The 23,041-nt window shown below is 43.2% G+C and overlaps 2 protein-coding genes across 3 annotated transcripts in view; one reads left to right on the forward strand and one right to left on the reverse strand.

Annotated features, from left to right (window-relative positions):
• Positions 1-7,810, forward strand: part of LOC106853521 (amine oxidase [flavin-containing] A-like) — a 34,640-nt gene extending 26,830 nt beyond the window's left edge. Inside the window, exons 10-15 of the mRNA XM_014876821.2 lie at positions 1,135-1,188; positions 2,118-2,175; positions 2,608-2,705; positions 3,871-3,982; positions 5,245-5,307; positions 6,533-7,810. Of these exons, the coding sequence (XP_014732307.1) occupies positions 1,135-1,188; positions 2,118-2,175; positions 2,608-2,705; positions 3,871-3,982; positions 5,245-5,307; positions 6,533-6,688 (541 nt within the window). The 3' untranslated portion in view covers positions 6,689-7,810. The remainder of the gene's footprint in view (positions 1-1,134; positions 1,189-2,117; positions 2,176-2,607; positions 2,706-3,870; positions 3,983-5,244; positions 5,308-6,532) is intronic.
• Positions 7,811-16,852: 9,042 nt separating this feature from the next.
• The window catches only part of LOC106853514 (amine oxidase [flavin-containing] B-like), a 51,062-nt gene continuing 44,873 nt past the window's right edge, over positions 16,853-23,041 (reverse strand). The window contains exons 14-16 of one of the 2 annotated variants that reach the window (XM_014876801.2): positions 21,588-21,650; positions 21,028-21,189; positions 16,853-18,404 (exon numbers count right to left, since the gene is read on the reverse strand). In XM_014876801.2, coding sequence (XP_014732287.1) covers positions 21,034-21,189; positions 21,588-21,650 — 219 coding nt within the window. In that variant the 3' untranslated portion in view covers positions 16,853-18,404; positions 21,028-21,033. The remainder of the gene's footprint in view (positions 18,405-21,027; positions 21,190-21,587; positions 21,651-23,041) is intronic. The other variant, XM_014876802.2, reaches the window with a different exon arrangement.

Genomic DNA, 23,041 nt, shown 5'->3' on the forward strand with positions numbered 1-23,041 from the left:
TAATACAAAGGATGTGATTGGGAAGGAGTTGCTGAATTAGGCTGTAGTCTTTTTTACGCATTCAGTTAACTTTTTTTTTTTTTCTGTGGAGTAGATTTAGGAATAAATCCCTCTCTTACCTATCTGTTTGAGCCTGTATTTGGCTCATGTTGGGTTTTTATATTTAGTGCCTGGTCCAAAATGACAGTGCAGTTCTCCAAGAAATCCTCATTCGTCTCCTCTCCCCACTGAGCTGAGGCAGGACAAGGAATATCAGCTGCTGGAGCAGGGAGGCAACTGAGCAGTGAAAAAAATCAAGATTCTGTAGAAACTGACAAGTAAAAATGTTACAGTTTAGACAAACAGGTGGGAAAATACATGACAGCACTGAGTGGCTTTTAAAATAGCTGAAACCAAATGAACAAACAATCTTTACAAGTGTTTCCACTGTAATCTGAGGTGAGACTGCAAAAAAAAGGCCAATATAAATGTCAGGCAACTACTCCTTAAGTGTCTGACAGGGAAAGCTCCCCACTTCTACTGAACTGTACATGTTTATGGGCATGTTCAAGGCTTAAAAGCTTCCATGAGAGCAGCAAGCCTCCTCCAAACCCCATATGGCAAACAGTTTCCAGCTTTCTTTCTCCTCGTGGATTTATGTGACTTTCTAAAAGAGTGTAGGAACATACTTCATCCCCTGGATATCTCCACTAGGGTCAGATGAACTAATTTCCAAATCTGTTTCCTTCAAGATAAATAAATATTAATCCCAGTTGTTGCAGGAGTGACCCATGACACTGTGCAGTGCCTGTCAGAGCAGCAGGCTGCCATCACTTCCTAACACCAAGTGACACAGGCAGCTGCCTGCTGGACTTCAAAAGCTCAAGGAAGCTCAGGGTCTCAGTCCTTTTGGATCAGACCTAGATAGGTGCCCTCTGGGAATGCACACCCTCCCTTTCAGTTAACTCTGCAAGTTACCCTGCACAGGTTTTTCACCTCTGTGACCTGTTAGTATTAAATGTTGAGGTATGATGACAAACATGAAGCTCATGACATACCAGGAAAGTGCTCTGTCAATCCCTTTTTAGAGTAATTTTGAGCAAGAGCTTGCAAATCAGCTGGAGTGATGTTCATATGCCTTATTTTTCTTTTCAGTTTCATCCTTACCAGAAAGGCTTTCAAACTGGCCCATCTCAGCAAGGAAGAGAGGTAAGAGTTCAGAAGCTGTAGATATTCAGAAACGAATTGCTGTTCTGGGATGCTTCCCCACAGGAATGTGTGTGAATATGTTTGTGTATATGCACATTTATACATGCTCAGTGTAACTACCAACACTGGAAATTGGGGCAGAAACTGAGATTTTAGCATAAACAGGCTGAGACACTAATGCTGATATTCATCCAGTTATGGATATTTCGAAATTTCCAAGTCCTGCCCAATCTTCCATGCTATGATTTACTAATTCTGAGTCTCTGTGTTGATGGGGAAGATTCTTCAAACCATGTTTCCAGACTACATCTCCACTGAATGATGATTTAACTCAGGGATACAGGAGTGCTGACATGTCTCCTTTTGGGTGTCCTTCAGATTCAGACTGGGTGATAAAATTTTTGAACTTCTGTGTTTACAAAAGTACAGCTTCCCCATTAGTCAGTGCAATGAACAAACAGTACTTTCTAAATGTGAATTTTGGTATTGAGCAAGTGAAAGAGGTGCTCTGCTTAGGTATGTAAGCTGCATTCTTCAGCTCATATTTTATTCCCAGCTATAGTAAATCTGTAGGGATTTAATTGATTTATATTGCTTTTCTTCTGGTCTTATGCCAGAGAACATGAGAATGAATTGGCTCTGTATCCTAAAATAGCTGTACAAAGATTTATTATTTTAGAGCTCATTGCCAAAATCAACCTTCATTTCCCATTCCCTGGGTCCATTTTAGATGTAACTTTTAGGCATCAGCATTTGAAATATGTATGTTAAGATAAGAACTTGAAATCAGACTTAAAAACAAAGCCTAGCCCAACTTTCTTTCCAATATGTTGCAATAAATTTGGAATTTTTATAAGAAAGATGAGAGTGGAGAGATTTCCCCTCACCCCTCTCTCTTTTTTTCTGACTCTGATTTTATTTTCATATAGGAAAAAGAAGATCTGTGAGGCATATGCCAAGGCACTGGGGACGAAAGAGGCCTTACAAGTAAGGAATTAATGCCCTTTTTTGCTTCTCTAGTACAATAATGTTGCTCCTTCGCTCTGGATAACAAAAGCAAAGTTCCTGGCACCCAAAATGTGTGCCTAAAATTCCATGTTGTGCCACACAATCGATATTCCCAAGGGGAGGGCCCTACTGGGTAGAAGAAGAAAAGAACTGCCAGTCTCACCCTGCACAAGAAAAGAGAAGGCAGTGCATGTTTTAGTTTATCTTGTCGTGTGCCCATGGGAGACTGGTGTTTCTGTAAAAGCACAAAAATTTGTTTTGTGCAGATGGATAGCATTATTAGCCAGATAACATGGCCCTCCTTTGTCAGGTATTCTTAGCCTGGTTTTTCCCCCCTCTTCAAAAGAAATATGCTCTTTATTTCCAATTTCTCTGCCAGTGTTTCACTGTTTTCTCTGTTGATACTCACAGCCTGTGCATTATGAAGAGAAGAACTGGAACATGGAGCAATATTCAGGGGGCTGCTACACAGCCTACTTCCCACCAGGCATAATGCATTCCTATGGAAGGTAAAACAGAGAATGCTTTGCTTTCTAATTCACATTTCTTAGCTCATGTACAACTCTATACCTTATGCAACACACCTATGGCATGTATAGAATATCAGGGGAACTTCAACCCTCTTTCCACTCCCCTACTTCCCAGCTAACAAGGAATCTTGTTATTTATTTACTAAGAGCAGAGTTTCTCTTGTGGCTTTCAAGGGAAAAACACAGTCACAAAGGGACCTGCTAAAGCCAAAAACTTTTCCCCACTGGATTATTTACAGTAGTTTGTGCTATGCAGTATTTGCAGTGCATCCCTCTAGAGACCCCCAAGCCCCTGAGGACACACATCTTGGACAGATGAAGAGTCTCCACTGACTGTATAGGTGGAGCATCAGGTTCAGGAGAAGCCCAAAAGTTCCTCAACATGTCCAGCATGGGGTTACACCCTGTCTGAGCCAAGGTCATGTGGGGAGGAGCCATCCCATGTGCAGTCTCTTCTCCTATCATTTATCCAAGCACTCAGACAGTGATGGGTGAGCTGTCTGGCCTGGGGAAGCTGCTCTCAAGCAGACAGGGAAAACCTAATGGGGGATTAGATGGGAGCCCTTACACCAAGCACATTCCCAGTGGGAGAGGGAGCTTGGTACCTCCAGCTGGGTTGGCTGGAATGCTTGTGCAGCACTGCAGGGCTGAGGGACTGCCTTTATGACCCTATGGGGTGAATGCAGCTCCCTGAATGCCTGGCCTTCAGCAGCCAGGCAAGTCCAGCCTCCAAAGAGAAGCTGATATTAGTGATCTCTCACTGCAAAAATATCATTCTCATTCCATTGTAATGTCAGGATAACAGCAAAGCTGCCATGCAGAAGACATAAATCTATCAGCTGCACTGCATTGCTGGAGGCTGTTAGGATTATCTCTTATCCCAGCACTAAAATAAGGCCTGTATTATTTTGCATGGAAACTGGAAGCACTGATTTATGCCTTAGGTTTTTCTCTCTCAGATCTTGAATTTTGTGTGCAGAAGCAAGCAGGTGGTCCTGCAGAGACAGCTTATTGCACCTCAGCCCAGGTCTGCAGGGATTCTGGAGAGCTGAAGCCACGTGCTCTATCAAAGCCATAAATTGCTTTTAGAAGGATCATTGCCTTCTTTTCACTTGTCACCTGACATTCTCCACTTGTTTTGAAGGATCATTCGGCAGCCTGTTGACAGAATCTACTTTGCTGGCACGGAGACAGCAACCCAGTGGAGTGGATACATGGAGGGGGCCGTGCAGGCAGGGGAGAGAGCAGCCAGAGAGGTACAGACCACTGCTCTGCTTTCTACATCTCTATCAAAAGGCTAGAAAGGATTAAGTACAGCTTGGAGGGTATGATTTAGTCCTAGAATTGACAGGGAGGGATCTCAGAAAACAACGTTACCGAAGTATTTTTATTTTTTTTAATGTACTTAATTAGTTGTTGAATAAAATGAAGCCAAGAATCTCAACCAAATCAGAATGTTACTGAACTGGAGACTTAAAATAAAGCTTATGGCATGTACTGCATGTCTAGAGGGAAAAAAACCCAACCTGATGCTGCTTGTAAATACAGTACCTCAGTTTCTAACAAATTAATCACTGCATGTTTTAAAACTGATCTAAGTAATTTCAAATGCTCACAGTTATTTCCTGTGCAGAAATCTGGAAATCTGAACATTGTTCCTGTTTTTGATCTATCCCTTCTGCTTCTTCTTTTACAAGACAGTCCTGTTAGCTGAGCTTTATGAAATTGTAATGTGCAACTCTGATAATGTCTAAATCTCCTAAGAATGGCACACATTGGGCTGGGATCCCAGTGACAGTGAAATCCCTTTACAACAATCTGGAGGGAGGGGAAAAAAGCATTAAAGTGTGCACATTACAGTTACAACTGCTGCATGGCAAAGCCACAGAGTTGTTATATAAGGCAAAATCAGTCCTTTATTTCCATTTGACAGAATGTCATATTTGCTTTATAATCCTTATTACTTGCTTAGTTTCAAGTCACCTAATTTATCTTTTCTCCATTCCTGTGAGCAGTAGTTACAAAGACACTGAGCTGTCTTCTGGAGTCGTTCATTTGCCCCCAAGAATACCTATGATTGTTGCAATCAGTTTACTCTCAAGAAAAATCCTTGATGAGCTTTGTACTGCTTGAATAGGCAAGGGAGGGCTCCATAATTCAATGCTGTGAGAGCCTCAGGGTTGCATCTCTCCTCTCTCTATACCCCAGAAGCATCACTCCTAACAGGTTTTGTGTCCTAAGTGCATGGTAGTGACCTCACCTTGGTATTTTTCAATCTGCCTTGAGATAAAGCATTTTTACTCAGAAAAAAAAACTAAAATGGAAAGCCACCCACAAAAATATTTAGAGAAGCTCTAGTAGAAATCACTGTACATTTTCTGGTTCAAAAGACTTTCAGCTAGTCATAGTTACACCTTTTATCAATGTCACCTTTCTCTGACTTCCTCTGTTTCTCCAAAACTGGAAGCATTGTGGGTTATAATTTTTTTCACATGGTACAAATAATTTTTTCTTCTAGGTACTGCACAGCATGGGGAAGATCTCCAAGGGTGAAATTTGGATGCCAGAGCCAGAGTCAAAGGTAAGCCAGAGTATCACTGTCATCCAGCCAGGCACACACCCCTCAGTCAAGTGTGTCCCTATTTCAGTGATTCCTGTGCACCTGCTCCCAGGCAAGGCTTTAGTCATCTCACATGCTGGTGGTATTAATTTTTGTGACTTGTCCAAGGAATACTATTGCCCATGTCTGAAGGGTGGATGACCAAGAGCCAAGGGCAATGATCTCAGAGCCTGGGGGACTGAAAAGTGCAGTCTAATTCTGCCCAGTCCCAGACTATGGTTTAAAGCCAAACATAACTTCATTTCAGCCACAAGTAACTCCATCTTCACTGCCCTGTGGGTGTTCAGGATGACAGAAAACACATCTCAAAGCCATGACTCTTCTTTCCTGCACAATCTGATCCTTGGGAAAAACCTGTGACCTCCCCAGCCTCATGGCAGGCATTTGCCACCTCCCTGCTCACATGGTGAAGGGGGACCCTGCAGAGTCACCATCTTCTTGGTTTGAAAGACAGGTGTCTGCTAAGAAAGGCAGGAGCCTCTCTTGAAATGGAAAATGTAAACCCCCTCCCTTCAAATTATTATAATTTTGAAATTAAGGGGCTCTCAGGCAAAGATATAGGAATAGGAATAACAGTGCTTTACTAGGAAAAATTAAAATAGAAATATAGTATTACAAGAAACAAACCCAAAACACTGACAGAGTCAGAATACAACCTGACACCGTGTCAGTCAGTCAGGGTGTTGGTAGCAGTCCCATTCAATGGTGGCTGCATCCTCCTGCAGTGACAGATGTGGTTCAGTTGAAGCAGTGGTGCTGTAGAAGGTGCAGTTTTCCACCAAAGATCCAGTGATGATGTAGAAGGACCTGGTTTTCCTCTGCAATCCAGTGGAAAAAGGCTGCTCTGATGTTCCAAATCTCAGTTTTTATCTAAGTAGGAAATGTTTGGCTCCTCCTCCTGGCTGGAGCATCTCCCAATGGGATGATGTCATTTTATCAGTCATGCACTGGGACTCAATGCCCCATTGACAGGAGAGATCTCCCTGGAGGAAGGATGGGTTGTGGAAAAGATAAAGATGACTGCCCTACTTGGTTTTAACAGATGGCCCATTAACAGAGAATATCTCCCACAGAGGTAAGGATCACTGCCCCACCTGGTTTCAACAGATGGTGATAGAATACTTTTACAATACTTTTGATCACATCCTGTATTGCAACCTAAGACACCATCTCCTCTCTCCCCCAGGATGTCCCAGCCCGACCATTCCCCACCACCTTCTGGGAGAGGAACCTGCCCTCGGCGCCAGGGCTGCTGTGCCTGCTGAGCTGCACCCTGTGTGTCACCTCGGTGGCTGCTGCAGCACTCTTTGCCTGTAAAAAGGGACTTATCGCTCGAAACTAGCGGGGACCACGCGCCCAGTGGGAGCTGCACACCCCTTCTCATCCCCTTTTACCAGATGAGTGTTATTTTGGAGAAAAGTGGCATGGACAGCTGGAAAGAGCAAAAGTTATTCTCCTTGTGATTTTTCTTTTCAGTCCCATAATTAATGCATCGAATCTACTGCAGTTGCTACCAGCTAAATCTACTGTGGGGGCGTTTTTCAGATTTGTCCACTTGTTTTTGGTGGGACATTGTAATATCAATGATATATTCTCAATACAGGCAAGTCAAAATGCAGATCACGCCTTTTCTGAGTCACAGAGAGGTCTCAGAGAACGCTTTTGTTCCCACTCAGTGTTTTATTTTTCACCACATGAGATAGTAAATGCCCTCATGCATTCACCTCAGAACATCCGAGGTTATTCCCATACCATCCCTGCTGCACAGAAGAGATTAGCATGCTGATCAGTCGTAGAATTGCCAAATTAATTTTCAAATGCATATGATTAATTATTAATCATCGCAATGTGAAACTTAACCCCGAGCTGGATGAAAGGAGGTAATTAGCACGAGGCACAGCACTGAACAGGGAGAGAGGAGGCATGGCTGGACTTCATTCTGCCCACTGCCAAGGAAACATCTGTGCACATCTGCTCTGCAGGGTGCCTGCCCTGAGAGCATCCATCCAGCCCAGCCTTGTGCTGCCACAGCACAGTGAAAGGAATTAGCAAAGTTAAATTCCCCTGACTTGCAGCAGGTGCTGACTGTTATTTTCCAAATGGCAGCAGCTTCCTGGCTCCGTGTCCATTTGTTGCCCCTCATTTCACTGCTAATCTGTAGCCCCTTCTTCCAATAAGGAGAAATGCATTTGAGGTTCGAATTACTGCCTTGTAAATTACAGTAATTGGATGCATCTGCCTGTTCCGCTCTAATTATGTACATGATACACTTAAAATAATCACTTTAGTGTTTTACTGAACTCTGGAATGTATGTTTCACAATGTACCATCATGATGTCGTCTTTTTGCCATGAATTTTGAGCGTTGTACGTGTCCATGAACTCAACTGTTGTTCAACATGGGTGAAATGTGCCTTTCAATAGTCCTGAAACCTTGATCTTCTTATAAACTTTTCTTCAGATTCTTTCTTGCTTGGTTTTTTTGTGAGTAACATGAATTGCTGATTGACTCGAGGGCTCTCTGCTGAATATGCTCTCCCCAGCTCCAGCCATTGCTGATCAGGGATTCCTGTGCACAAAGTCTACCCTGTGCATTCAGCCTGGCACAGCCACAGTGCCTCCTCAGGGAGGGAGCACAGGCTGCTGATGAGCCTTTTGTGGTGTGAAACAGTTCTACACTGCTACACGCTTCCCCCAGGGGGACATTTCCACCTGAAAAACACTGTCCATACCCGTTCAAAAATAATTTATCTGTAGGTGTATTTGTAGCAATTAGAGCTGTTCATTTGCAGACTTACTTTAGACTTGACATCAGAGCTTCTGTGTGCACATGCAAAAGGGACCCCAAGTCATCTGCAAGACACCCATGAGCCAACACTGCCCAGCTTCACTTTTCACCTTATCCACGCACATTTCTATTGAAATTAGTTTGGGGTTTGAAATACCAATGCAATTCAGCTGAACTCATCTCAAACTGTTAAACAGGGCCAGGTACAACATTCTCTCTTCCCAGGGAAAAGCACGTCTCACTGCTGTGGGATTGGCAGGCAGGAAGTGAAATGAGAGAGATTGATTAAAATTGGCATTTCTGAAAGTCCTGCAGCTCCCAGGCACCAAGCTGCTGCAGAGAAAGGGCAGCGTTTGTCAGAGATTATAGACCAGTTCCCATCCTGCTTTAATGCCCTTTCTGACAATCACACCAATTTCCCTGTTTAAACATTAAACATTTAGCTTAAATATTAAACAGCCAGGCATCTTTCTTAAACCAATTTTGAAAGAGAATTGGACCGAGTTTATCACCACTGACAACTCCCCAGGTGAGCTGCTGCTGGTATTAAAGCTGTGAGGATGAAGCACCAGGGGAACACCTCTTTCTTCTGGGGACCAAGCAGAGCCCTCACCCAGCTGAGGAGTGGGAAAGCCTTTGGACATCTTCCCTAACCAGGGGTGCCCAGTGCCCCAGGTTTTGGAGGAAGGGCTTTGCACTCCCTTGGCAGAAGTGGGAAATGTTCTGTCCTCTTTAAATAGAGGGTGAGATGAGAGAGGCCGAGGTCCACAGCAAGTCCTTCAGCACCAGTGTGGGAACTGAATGTATTGACACCCCTGGGAAATGGGAAAAGCTTAGGTGAAAGGGCTGCTGGAAGTAAAACAAAGACCAGGGCAAGCACTGGCAGAGGGAGTAGCAGAGGGAGGAAAAAAACCCTAATACTCCACAGTAGCAGTGAAATAAGAAGCACCATTGAGCACATAGATCAGGAGGTCCAAAATAAGCAAGGAGAGGATATATGTGAGAAGATCTGTCTCTTTTTAATCAAGCTGCTGAGTTTGCTTACAGATAGCATGGCAGCTTTGCCCGAGCCCTGGGGATGGAAAAACACTCCTGTGAGATTCTCCCTCCTCCTTTTTGGCCCTCTCCCCTTAGATGCAGCTCCTACCTGTAAAGGGTGGCATGGTTGTTCCCCCCTGGCTGCCATCAACCAGCCCATGGGGACAGGGACCCTGAAGCAGGATGGGCTGCTGGGTGAGCAAGAGGTGCAGGAGAAGAGCCACTGGCTTGATTTTTAGCACCATCAGCCTAGCAAGGCTTTCCTTCCTTCGTTATCTGCCCAGGCCACAACCTCCTGCCATGGGAACTGACAACCTGAGCCCCTCTGGTTGTAAACCGCCGTGTGACAGGTCTGGGAAGGGGCCACCACCCCAAGGAAGCAGTGCCAGGTTACAGGGACTCCATGTTTTGGAGCATGTGGATGTCCCCCAGGGCACAGTGGCCCTCCAGTCATGCTCCTTGTGTGGGACAAGGGGGACGTCTGACCAGACACACCTAGGTTGCTAAAAAGATGCATCCAGCCTCAAAATGGTGAGGGACAGAGTGCCCAGAGAACTTGGGCTTGCCCGTTCCTGGAAGTGTTGAAGGTTCCCCCGGATGGAGCTCCAAGCAGCTTGTTTTTGTCAAAGGAGAATTGGAATGAGATGATCTTTAAGGTCCCTTCCAACCTAAGGCATTCTATTACTATGTGAAAATCCATTCTGGGGAAGCAAGAGATTGCTGCCTTCACTTGGTCTCTTTGCAAGTCCTTCACCAGCAGTACTTTTCAATTGACATTTGATTCAGCCTCCAGGTTCATACTTGATCTCTTTTCCCAGGATCAAATATACCCCCCAACTAATGGCAACATTAACATTATATATTTGAACAAAAATACCACCCAGGGTAGTGTGCTAACACACTAACACAACTCAACATCCAAGTTTCCCACCAGCTGGTTCCCATGTCCCACTGACCAGGTTCTTATGCCTGACATCAAGGGCTTTTCTCAGCCAGAAACCATGCTGGGGTCAAGCTGGGGATTGGTTTTATGCTCCCTGCACAGAGTTGAGCTCCTAGCACCAAACATAGAAAACCAGACAAACCAGAGTGCTCTACTGTGGAAACATGGCTATAGTCAGTTCTCTTCCTTGTGGGCTGGCTCTCCCCTGCAACAGTTGCTTTTCACACACAGAGAAAGGAAAGTTCATCTTGGTGAAAATCCAGGAGAGAAAACCAAATGTGCTCTTTGTTAGTGAACTGTAACTTTTTCTTTTCCCACTCAGCTTCTATACTTGGCAACAAATGCTTTGGGCTCCAGCTGCAATTCCCATTCTGCTCTTTATTTGTAGTGCTTGGCTTTCCAGGCTCTGTTCCCTGCTCCTTGCTCTCGTTGTTTTGGCTTTTTTGACTCATCTTACATTACAAAGACAGAATAACCCAGGATACATAGAAGGAGCAGGGAAAAAGTTTCCCAAGCAAGAGCCCATTAGAGATGAGAGGAGAGGGAAGCTTTAGCAGTGGTGCTGGCACCTTGCTGGGTGCTAGAGGAGGTCAGCAGTGCCTTCATGCCACACATTTCTTCTTCCAGAGACCCAGGGATGTGGTGTTGCCTGGTCTATAATGAACAGATCAGACTGAGGCATGATTTTGCACTGTCTCTAACCTTACCAAGCACAAGAAAATATAAGACAGATGCCCTTTGCCATCTGTATCTTCCCACAGTTCTTCTTTATGAAATATGCCTGTCACTCACAGTACAAGAGGACAGCTGCCACTTGAGATGGGGTTGAAAATGAAGCAAAGTATGTAATTATTGCTTGTGTTGGCATTTGGACTTCCACGACCAGACCACTCACTTGAAAACTCCTTGGATTATAGCCTGAGTTCTATCATTTTCATCAAAAGCTTGGTTAAATCCAGGACACCTGGCTGAATTCCAAAAGGCAGAGGCTGGCATTTGAGGAGGACTTCTGTCAGCAGACACCAGCTGCAGACAGCTGAGCTGAAGCAAGGCCAGCTCAGCAGCATGGCACAGCAGAGCTGAGGGCTGAAATAAAGGCTGTCATCTTCTGGGCTACCTCATAGCAGTATTTTATCACCTCACAAAAAAATTGTGTCAGGAGCTTCACATTTTGGTTTTACAAAAAGGTCTCTGCACTGGTGTTCCCCCTTCCTGTCGAACTCTGGAAGAGAAGCACATTAAAGGAAAATGATGCAAATCCCCAGCTTTAAGCATAAGTTCTCACCCATCTCCAAGCTCTGATGTGCCACACTGGAGGAAGCAGAGAAAGGCAAGCTCCATCCCTGCAGCCTCTGCCTCCTGGCTCTGGCCAGTCCCTGGCAGAAATTAGGGCAGTGAAATGGCTGAGGCACCAAGCCCCTGCCAACACTGCAAAACTTCCTCCAAAGAGCAACTCGAGTCCTTTCTCCTGCTTGGCAGTGTAAAGGAGCTGAAGAAAAGTGTCAGCACAGATCCTAAATGCACCTGGACATTCCCCTTCTCAAAGAAGGGAGTTTCTGTGGGGGCATTTTGGTTTGCAGAGATGGCTAGAGGCTCAAATATGCACACTCTGAAAAATTGCTCTGGCCAAACTTCTTCTCATGTAGAATTATTGGGAAATAATATATTATCTAATTTAAATATTCTTGTTCCACTTTGAACTGAATTGGGAAGTGGAGGCTGGAGTAATGTCTTCCTTGATTTTTATGAAGTACAAGCATGCATTTCAATTGTTTGAGATAATGATGCACAGCCTGATGGGGCACCTCCCTGCCTCAGACCTGGAATAGAAGTTTCCACATCTGAAATTATAATGTAATTTCTGCTAAATGCAATACTGCTGTGCAAAGTGTTTTCTTACAGCTTGGAGCATATGCAAATTTGGCCTGGGGGCTGACAAGGATGCCTCAGTGCATTATTGATATGTTTCCTTTTCCCCTGCTCCTTCCCAGCCAAGCACTGGAGCATATTCAAGTGCAGTGTTAAATCCCAGTAGGCAGAGGGGCAAGCAGAGCCACTCGACACACTAAATTATCCAAAGGCTGGTGTTTCTGCTGGGTACCACTTCCTCAAGTGCTTCTTGGAGTCTGCTGCTGCAGGGAAATGGCACTCAGAGACACTCCCCCTCTCAAAGACACTGCTAAAGTTCAATGACATAATGCCCTTGGGCAGACGAGGCTGGTCTGTGCTCAGCCCCTTGCTGCTGTAAGTGTCAGATGAATGGATCACCTAGATTTGGATGAGGCTTTTTCTCCCCCACAAAGCTGCAGGGATGGTGGGAATGTACAGAGCCTGTACATGTCAGAGTAAATGGAGCTGGATGGATATGGAATATTTCTGCTAAGAAAGGATTAGAAGCATTGCTATCAGAAAATTCCCTGAGTACACAGCAAAAACCAGCCCTGGAAGAAAGCTAATACCCTTTGCTTCTATATTAGAAACAGCATCTCACCTTCTGTCAAAGCACAGAGTGAGACCAGCTTGGACTCAAAACAACTTGGTTTGCCTCTTTCAGTAGTGCCAGGAAGAATGGAAAACTGGGATGAGCCAGCATGGCACTGGGTACAGTCCCTGTGGATGAAGCAGTGTGTGTTTCACAGGTATTTTGACAACAGAAAAGACATGGCCCTGCTGGAGTGGGTCCAGTGAGGGTCACTAAGCTGATCACAGCACTGGAGCACCTCCCCTATAAGAACAGGTTGAGAGAATTGGGGATGTTCAGCCTGGGGAAGAGAATGTTCTGGGGAGACCTCAGAGAACCTTCCAGTACCTAAAAGGGCTGGAAAAGGACTTTTTAGCAGGCCTTGTTGTGTTAGACCAAAGGGGTTAAAAGGAAAAGAAGATAGGTTTAGATAAGATATCAGGTGAAACAATGGAACTGGTTGCCCAGAGAAGTTGTAGATGAGCCATTCCTGGAAACGTTCAAGGCTAGGCTGGATGGGGCTCTGAGCACCCTGGTCTAGTTGAAGATGACTCTGCCCATGGCAGAAGTGTTGGACTAGATGACCAAGAAAGATTCTCTTTCTACATCCCCTCAAACCCAAACTATTCTATGATTATTTTTTTAATTATTTTTGAGCTTTTTCTAGCCCAGCTTCAGAATAGGTTATTGCTACTGACTGTACAAATCATGCACACTAAAATCAACTTACAAAGACTCTTACTCAGGTGTATTTTTTTACAGCTTATCTTGGCACTCAGCTGCTAACTGAAGGCTTTTCTAGCAAACTCTGCTAACATTATGACTAGAATATCATGGCTCCATTTCCAATGACAAACAAATTCATCTATAGCCTGCCTGGGTAAAGGACAGCTGTGTATTAACACATTGTATGTGCAGCTACCTATTAATGAAAGACATTAACTCACAACGTGTTAGATTCACAGAGCCCACATCAACCCTGGTGCATTTCTCCAAAGCTAAATGCCCCAAGAAGTACCTAATTGCCATCAACAGTGTGGGAGGTAGAAGCTGCTTAGTTTGGTACCCAACGATCATCTGTGCCACAGGGCGGGGCTGGTTTAGGACACGTTTCCCATGGGTTTCTTCAAGAGCTGCCTCCTTTTGGGGCAGCAGCTGAAGGCTGAACATGGTGTCCTCGAATATCTGAGATGCACAAGGCAACTGAGTTTTGGCTCATGAATTCCCCTCTAGGTGGGTAAATATGTGCTCTTTGAAGAAAAAGTGAGATGCAAGCAAATTCCATCCAATAACTGAATTTCCAAATCCCATCCATCCCTCCATGGACACAGAGAGGACATGTCCATAGGAGTCCTACAGTACCTGAATGGGTTGAAACACCAGATGAGGAGTCCCCTTCCACACCCACAGCACAGAGCAGGACCAACCTGAGAAAAAATGTGTCTTTTTCCCAGAAGATACCAAACCAAACTGTCCTCTGGTTCTACCATCTGAGCCCAGTTTAGCCTATCATTCTTGGATGCTTTTTTTTCCCCTCTGAGGCAATTCCACAGGCTCAGGGAGAATTTTTTTATCCTGTTTTGAGCCAGAAAGAAAAACTCATCAGTCCCCCTAACATTTTGGGATTTGCTCCAGATGAGCAATTGGTATAATTACACAAGACAAGAAGAAAATATTATCCTCAGCTCTTGTAGTAGCACTAAGTTTTGTATGATTTAGTCAAATAATTTGTGCACACATCCTATCCTCTTCTAAACAATGAGCGGGATTTCTAATTGGTTTCTTGGGTAATCATATTTGTATCTTTCATAGATGTTAAACAAAATGGATTTCTTCTGTATTAATCTGTCCACATTAATTTTCTGTACACTAGACTGATGGAAATAATGAAGTACCTCTTGGCTGACACTCTTGACTGAGTCTCTTTGAAATGCACACTGAAAGCTTTGTAAATAACTAAATTAATAATACCATTTCAGTTATGTCCTCTGGGATGCTCCAGGATATGTCTGAACAAAGGGTTAAAGAGGCAGGTCAAATCTGACTCCACTTTCCACCCCTCACCTTTGTGAATCACATATTTAACTGTTTAAGAATTCTCATTAAAATCCACATCCATCGCACAACCTGCACTAACATCAACAAAACCAACCAATCAAAGCAAGACAAAAATTCCCCACACAAAAATCAAAATAACGTCATCACAACACAGAACAAAAATTGGCAATTCACACAAAATCCACTGCTTGTGCCTTCACAACAATTCCAGCAAAAATTCACCATGAACATTCTACTTTCTAACACTGTTCAATCCATGTTTTGCCCATTATCTCTTCCAATTCCCATTCTTATCTCAAAATCATCATGATCCTGGTTTTCAGCACCAAAAACATTGTGGTGGGTTGACCTTGGCTGGATGCCAGACACCCACCAAAGCCACTCTGTCACTCCTCTCCTCAGGTGGACAGGGGAGAGAAAATACAACAAATGGTTCATAAGTCAGGATAAGGACAGGGAGACATCACTCATCAAATACTGTCATGGGCAAAACTGAATTTATTAGCAACAAAATCAGAGCAGGATAATGAGAAGTAAAAATAAATTGTAAAAACAACTTCCTCCCATCCCTCCCTCCTTCCCAGCTCTCCCTCTTCTCCTCCAGTGGCACAGGGGGATGGGCAATGGGGGTTATGGTCAGTCCATCACACAATGCTCCTGCCACTGCTCAGGGAGAGGAGTCCTTGCCCTGCTCCAGCGTGGGATCCCTCCCATGGGAGACAGTTCATGAACTTCTGCAATGTGAGCCCATCCCATGAGAAACAGTTCTCCACAAATTGCTTCACTGTGGGTTATTCTTCCATGGGGTCAGTCCTTCAGGCACAGCCTGCTCCAGCCTGGGTCCCCCACAGGGTCACAAGTCCTGCCAGGAAACGTTCCAGGGTGGGCTCCTCTCCCCACAGGGCTGCAGGTCCCTGCCAGGACCCTGCTCAGCACAGGCCTCCCATGGGTTCACAGCCTCCTCTCAGCATCCCCATGCTCCATTTTGGGTCTCCTCCATGGGCTGCAGGTGGATCCCTGCATCCCTGTGCCCTCTGTGCCCTGCAGGTGGATTCCTGCATCCCTGTGCCCTCCAGGGGCTGCAGGGGCACAGCTGCCTCACCGTGGCCTCCCCAGGGGCTGCAGAGGAATCTCAGCTCCAGCCCTGGAGCAGCTCCTGCCCCTCCCTCTGCACTGACCTTGGTGTCTGCAGGGCTGCTCCTCTCACTTATTCTCACCCTGCTCTTCTCTGGCTGCAATTACATCTGCACTGTAACTTTTTTCCCTTCTTCAATTTGTTATCTCAGAGGTGTTGCCACCTTTTCTAAGTGGCCCAGCCCTGGCCAGCAGTGGGTCCATCCTGGAGCCATCAGAGATTGGCTCTGCTGGACATGGGGGAAGCTTCCAGCACCTTCTCACAGAAGCCACCCCTGTAGCCCCCCTGCTACCAAAACCTGGCCACACAAACCCAGTACAGCAGCAATGTTTTAGAGACATAATCACTTGCTGGCTACTTTGAGGGCTGTGAAATGCACTGCTGGTTCTGACACGTTTCTTAGGGGACAGATGCTTTAGAGAGTGTGTGAAGGATTAGTTGAGGGTGTTTGCTTTCATTGTGTTTGTGCTCCTTTATAACTTGTAATGCTGAAAGTAAGCCTATACAAAGAGCACTGCACACTTTAGATGTTTTTCACATGGATGGTTACACTTTCTCCAGTAATCATGGCCAACAGTTTTGTGCAACACAGGTCCCTTCCCAGGAGCAAATTTGTTCTTCAGTTCTATTATCTCTCCAGCACTGACACTGAGCTACTGGGTGAAATTAAGTGATTTTTGTCTCTCTTATTTTTTCTAGGGTTTTTATGTTTACATCACATAGTATTTGGTACAAGGTCTATTCCTTCTCATGTTCAGTTTGAGCTGCCTGCCCTACAATAGTAAAAACTAACTCTTAAGTGTAAGAGAGATCGTCATCTATATTACTACCAAATGTGGGTTTTTTAAAAATTCTGTATTTAAGGAGTTGAGTGAGATTTTTTTCACTGTTTTGGGGGGTTGCTTGGGTGGTTTTGTATTTTTTTTTCTTTTATACTCTCCTTTCCTTTAAAGAGCTATCTTTACTAAGAAAAGCTGAAGTTACCTCACAGGTTTCAGTACAAAATGCAAAATGCTATCAGTAATACCACTACAACCGACTCAAAAAGGGGATTCCACAAAAGAAAAGCCTCAAACAGCACATATGACATGACAATATTTATTGATTCTAATTAAGGTTAAAAAAATTTCACAGCTGTCAGATAAAAATATCTGCAGAGCCTATTGGAAAGGGAACTGAAGAAGGAAACCAAGGGAGACAGTCACAACAGAGGCACTTTAGAAAATGCTACGGTTATAAAAGGCACAAATTCATCACACACAGAGCATATATATTCCTGCAAAGTGAAGTCACTCTTTTTAAATTTTTTTCCAAAACACAGAGGCAGGCACCACTGAGCACTGACCTGCACATGACCACAGCAGACACGCTATAAGCGGCAGTCTATGACAACGCCTAAAGAATTCACTGGACAGACACTTGGAAAGCCAGGCTGCCTTGGCCATCTCATTTTTACAATCTGTTCTTCAACAGAAGGAAGATCAAGGTGATCTTAAGGTGGTGGAGATGGGAGAGGGAATGTTTGTTCATTTAAACACAGGTGAGGTTTACATTTGTGAACGTTTGTCACGTGTGATTTCAGGGGGTTTGCTTCTTGCCCAAGAGCAGTGGCAGGTCTGTTATTTAGTATTGACTCCCTAGTATTTCTGGAGGTCAGAAAATTCCTTCTTCCTCAAAAATACTACTTTTAAAAGTCTCAAAAAAGGGAAAAAAATCTTAAAATTTCTGCACATCTGTAAAGCCTATTTCAGTGAAACAATAATCCTACTGTGGACACAGAAATATTTCTTTAAGCCCCATAGTTTCTTGTCCAGGCCATGATTTCCAGTGATGGACAATGCTCAGAGAGGTACTTAATTACTTGATTAATGTCTTTGTATTGAGAGCAGATGTGCTATTTGGAATCAAGATCTGCACTGGGGGAAAAAAAAAAACCAAACACATATTAAAGGGAGGACAGGGGGCTGCCTCAGATTGCTCACATCCCTGTAATCGTTGAGTAGTTTATACAATTAGATTTCAAGCACTTTGGTTAACACAGATTTCTATGCCATGACCCGTTATTCCTTGCAATGTACAGTGGCTATCAGAACAGTGTAAAAGAAAGCAAATTTCTTTTTTTTTTTTTTGTAAACTCTTAAGAGCATTACAAAATATACATGGTAACAGTTCAGATCATAAGAGACAAATACAATTATTAAATACAATTATTTCCATGGTTGTTCCTATAGTACATTTTACAAAGCTGGTAAACTCTTGGAACTTTCATGACAGCAGTTGTCTCATCAAATGTGTTGATAAATTAAAAATACAGCACGACTGGTTATCCATTAAAACAGACTTCATTCCTCCCTTCAAAGGGTTGGCATGAATTTTAATTTCAAAAACGTAAGCCAGTGCTAACAGTTCCCTCTACCCATAGGGAAGCAGCTTGATTCTCTACCTCCCCTGTCAATTCCCTCATCACGCTGGCATCCATGCACACAAGGTGCCACGTGTTCCTTTTGTGTGGAAAATGTTGAGAAAACAGCAGCAAATCCTTTTCTTAATCCCATAGTGGTGGTAAAGGTCCACAGCACAACCATAGCAAGACACGGCTGTAAAGACAGAGAGAGCTTTCCTAAAGCTTTGGCAGCCTGCAAGGAAGAAGACAGAGACTTTAGAGTGTTAATAATACTGATGTCACAATTCAGACCTCCCAGCTCCAACCTGATTTGATTAGAAATCTGGGAATACAACTTTATTTTGAAATTCCCTGTCTCACCTACTTTAGTTGTGGCAGAATGAGAAATGCTTTGTGAGATTAGTTTACTTTTTTTTCCATATTTCTTTTGCTTTGAAACTAAGAATAAGAAAGGTTTATAAGTATAGAAACTTTTCAATACTTTATTTTAATTAGCCAATCTCCTGAAAAGCTTAGGTTATGATTCAGTTCAGTTCTAACTGCCTAATTTCTGATTTTGATTTGAATTTCTCCCCCTGTGGCACACAACACGATCTCGTTAAACTGGGAAAAACTTCTGCCAGATTCAGGAGCAAAGAAGAGAGAAATACATTTTGAATGTGAATAAAACGGATTTGTCCTCATTAGTTTCATGAATTTGCTCCCCTTTAGAAAATGTGGAGAAGCAGGACCTGAATTCCAAACAGTTCTGGCAGAAAAATCACCTGCAAATGCAGCAGCTATTTATACGTAACATATGTATTCACCATCTAGCACTTACAAACTTTAAAAACTTTAAAAATGTCTTCCCAAATGTAGGTTCCTGTGTTTATTTCTGGCTTGAGAATTGTGTGAGCTGCAAAAGCTCTGAACTTCCTATTCAGCTTTCAGTTCCTAATTCATGTAGTAAATAAATCACAGGGAGAGAAAGCCACGTACAAGTTCTCTGCAGTAGGCAAATGTCCCAGCAAATTAGAGCTCGATGTGATACAACGAGAGAGGCCATATGTACACTGCTGCACTCTTCTTCTGCCTTAAAGATCTTTATGCCTCAAAAGTTCCCCCATGCATTTTAAAAGGCTGTTATGAGGCTATTCATTTGTGATAAAATCCAAGCTGCTGCTACAAGATGATGTTAAACCGGCACATCAAGTTAAAAAGAACAAAACCTAAGGGCCAGAATGCGAGGTGCTGCTCACAAATATTACAGCTTTCCAAGTAGTTCAGTAAATTTCCAAGGGACTATTTGGAGAACAAAGTATTGCTCTACACAGGCAAGATCAGATGCTAGCCCAAAAAGTCTGCCTGAGACTGGTGATACAGCTCCTCCACCGTCTGCTCACACCAGTTGCTGAATTTATTATTATACTTCCCTCCATGGCTCTTTACTGCAATCCAATATTTTCTACATATAAATTGCTACACGTTGAAGGGAGAGGTGCAGCAAACAGGCAATGAAAAATTCCAGACATCTCCAGCTTCGTGTGCAGCAGATCTTGTTCTCAGCCGTACCTGTCTCTTCCTGCTTTGCCTTGTGCACAGGTAACACAGCAGAAATATCTAGAACAAGATGTCAACATGCTGACAAGTAGGCAGTGAGGTTTTGGTGGGTGGATTTTTTTGTACTTCTCCACCACCCCTGCATACTGCCTTCTTTATATCGTCTCTTTTTTTTTTTTTTTTTCCCATTGTTTGAACAGTACCAAGCTATGGAGAGCAGAAGCACTTGCATGTGACTCTCGAATCCACAGATCTTTGATCTCACTATCATTTAGATCCCTGATCAGTTACCAGTTATTACTTATAAAAGTGCATAGTCAGTGCAACACAGCACAGCAGGCAGAAGTGGAAATGCTAATCCCATCAATACGGTTGTTAGGAAAGACCAAAACTCTGAATCAGCAAATCTCTGTTCAGCATGAAGCAAGAGTTTGGGGGCAGACAAGTTTGGGGATTTTTTTGTTTTGTTTGTTTTTGTTTTATTTTGTTTGTTTAATGCAAACATTACATTTTCAAGCCCATTGTGCCCTAGCAGGCAAGAGATAGCCTCAAAGTGCTCACAGGGACAGACTCCACTGGATAAGAGCTCTGCTGTGCCAGACAGTTCTGAACACATCTGGGCAGATTAAAATTCAACCACACTGCCAAACACAGCAGAAGTATTGTCCTTTAGCTCAGTGTAGGACACATATGCCACTGGAAATGCCAGCATCTTATGGTTGCACTTGCATAGCCCAAATGGATCATTTAGCCTGGCTTGTCCCTCAGGTCCTCTCTGGGCTCTGGACATCTGGGTAAGAAATAAAAACACTAACAGTTTCTTACCAGTAATTTGCATGAACTATCTGATTATTCTGTAAGATGTGGATTTCTTTCCTCGGTCTACCACACAGGAAGGCAGAAATCATCTTTTTTACAACTAGAGATTTTGTTGTACAGTACAAATAGGGCCTGTGGAGACTTGGAATTCAGGGTCTGGTTCTGACACTAAGAGTAAAATCAACCAGAAGTCTCATCAGAATAGGCTTTAGAGAGGTATTTTGTCACTTCTGTTCTAAGATCTGGACCAAAAACTCAAGGTGATAATACTTGGTACCCCAGAAATTCAACAACCAAAAAGTTACTGCTAGAAGTAGACCTGGATTCCAGGTGTTCTCTTTCAATATGGATCCCTTTCCTACATTCCTTCCCTCCAGCCTATTTTCTCTACTGTTTTCACCTCTTCCTCAGATTTTGGAGACAGAAAAGTACATGGTAAAATAAAACCTTTAGGAAAAAAAAGAAAATCCCTCAATTGTGAGGCTTTGAGTTGGCACCTTTTTTCAGTTTCGAACCAGAAGTCCCTTTTTGTAGGCAAATAATCCAGCTGCAGCCACAGAGGTGAAGAAAGTGGAAAATCCAATCAGCTTTAGCAGTCCTGGCACAGATGGCAAGTTCCTCTCCCAGAAGGTTGTAGTGATGGGCAAAGCTGGCACATCCTGTGGGGAGAGCATCCATTATCCACATAACATCACTGTGAGAGGAGGGATATAAATTGAGAGATTCTTGCAGCAGGAAAGGAACTGGATTGAAGCAGTTATATCTTATCAAGAAGCAGTATACTCAGAATTTCTGCTCAGTTAAAGGGAAGAACACCCACATGGAAAGGATTCATAGCCCAGTTAAGAAGTGCAACTCTTTCCAATCCTGCCTTACAGACTTGTCAGATGGGTTTCCATCCTCTTCCTTTTTTAGGGAAGGGCACTTCTGATGAATAAGGGAAAGCTTATTGTGGCTTTGATTTAGTGAACTTATATAAAAACAGACCAAAAAATTATCTCATCAGCAAAACAGCAGAAAAAAACCCCCAATCTATTTTATCTACATAAATACTTACAACTGATTCAGGTTCTGGCTTCCAAATTTCACTGTCTGGGATTTTCCTCATAGCAAACAGTATCTGAAAATAAATAATTCTCATTAAGTATCACTGATTCTTCAAGACAGAAAAAAAAGCTGGATTCCATTGTTGTTTAAAAATGGCATGATAACTGAGCACATAAATCACAGTGTATTCAAATTTTAGAAGAAAACTCAACCTTTTACAACTTATTTCTGGGGATGTTTAATAAGACACTCCTCCTAGTGGAACACAGAAACAGTAACAAACATCTCTTTATGCTTAGTTAGTCTATGCAGATATTGGAATTTGGCCAGTCCCAGGGAAACAGGATAATGTGATTATGACGAAGAGTTAAGCAGACACTGATGGCAAAGTGGGCCATGAAGACACCAGCTACAAGGAACAGCTTGTTTTGCAAATTTTGTCATGATCTAGGAAGAGGAACAGCGTCCTGGGAGAAATGACAAGACCACTACTTTCAGCCAGAGAAAAGCAAAACTCAAACAAAAACCTTTGCAATGGGAAAGTTACCATTCAAAGCATCAAAGACAGCAGAGATCAGTAGGATAGCAAAGACCATTTGAAATTACATTCAGGGAAGACACCAAGATTAGCTTCTTCTACTGTGAAATAAAATGGAAGTTATAAAAATGAAGTTTTCTCTATTCCAGACACTTGTAAATTTAAGACATAACATCTTTTACAAGGGGCTTTTAGTGTAGACAAGATTCATGGACCCTGTCAACTCTTCAATGCAGGAGAGTCGACAGAAGCAGAAGCACTGAATTTTCATCACATTTTCCTTTCATAAGTAAATGAGGAAAGGAAAACATCAACATTTTTACCAATCAAGTGCACTCTGCTGAGGCCTATGGAGGCTCTGCTGTAATGTCCTTACATTACATGTAGGTCATGAGGCATTTGGAGCTTTTCAGGAGCACCTTAGGTAGAACTTTCTCCAATGGGATAATTTATGAACAATTGATCTCTGTCTCTTGGGGCAGGGGTACAGGCTAGATGAACTCTTCACATTCCTTCCAGTACAAGTTGTGCTCCTTGACTAGTTTTTAGCCACAAGATTCCCTTCACGTCATAAAAAGAAAGATTAAATTTATTTTGCTGCCCCATAAACTGTAATGTTCCTTAAAACACTTGGGGAATTGGCATTTTCTCAGAAGAAAAATATCTAAGTCCTTGTTTAGTGACTCTGAGTTAAGGATGTCTCAGTGGAACATCACTGAGTTGGAAACACTGAGGAAGGGTCTGGCTTGGTGTGCAGAGCTGCAGGACTGAGCTCTGCCATGCTGGAACAGCCAGCATCTCTCAGTATGATGATTAACAGATTTGGGAGAAAAATGACCAGGGAAGAATTTGGGACTTCTGTAAAAGAAGAAAGAATTTAATCCTAGAAAGAAAGGGAGAGTTTGACAAAATAGCCAGAGCCTTTC

Source organism: Sturnus vulgaris, chromosome 2, assembly GCF_052056855.1.
Source record: "Sturnus vulgaris isolate bStuVul1 chromosome 2, bStuVul1.hap1, whole genome shotgun sequence".
Taxonomy (NCBI): domain Eukaryota; kingdom Metazoa; phylum Chordata; class Aves; order Passeriformes; family Sturnidae; genus Sturnus; species Sturnus vulgaris.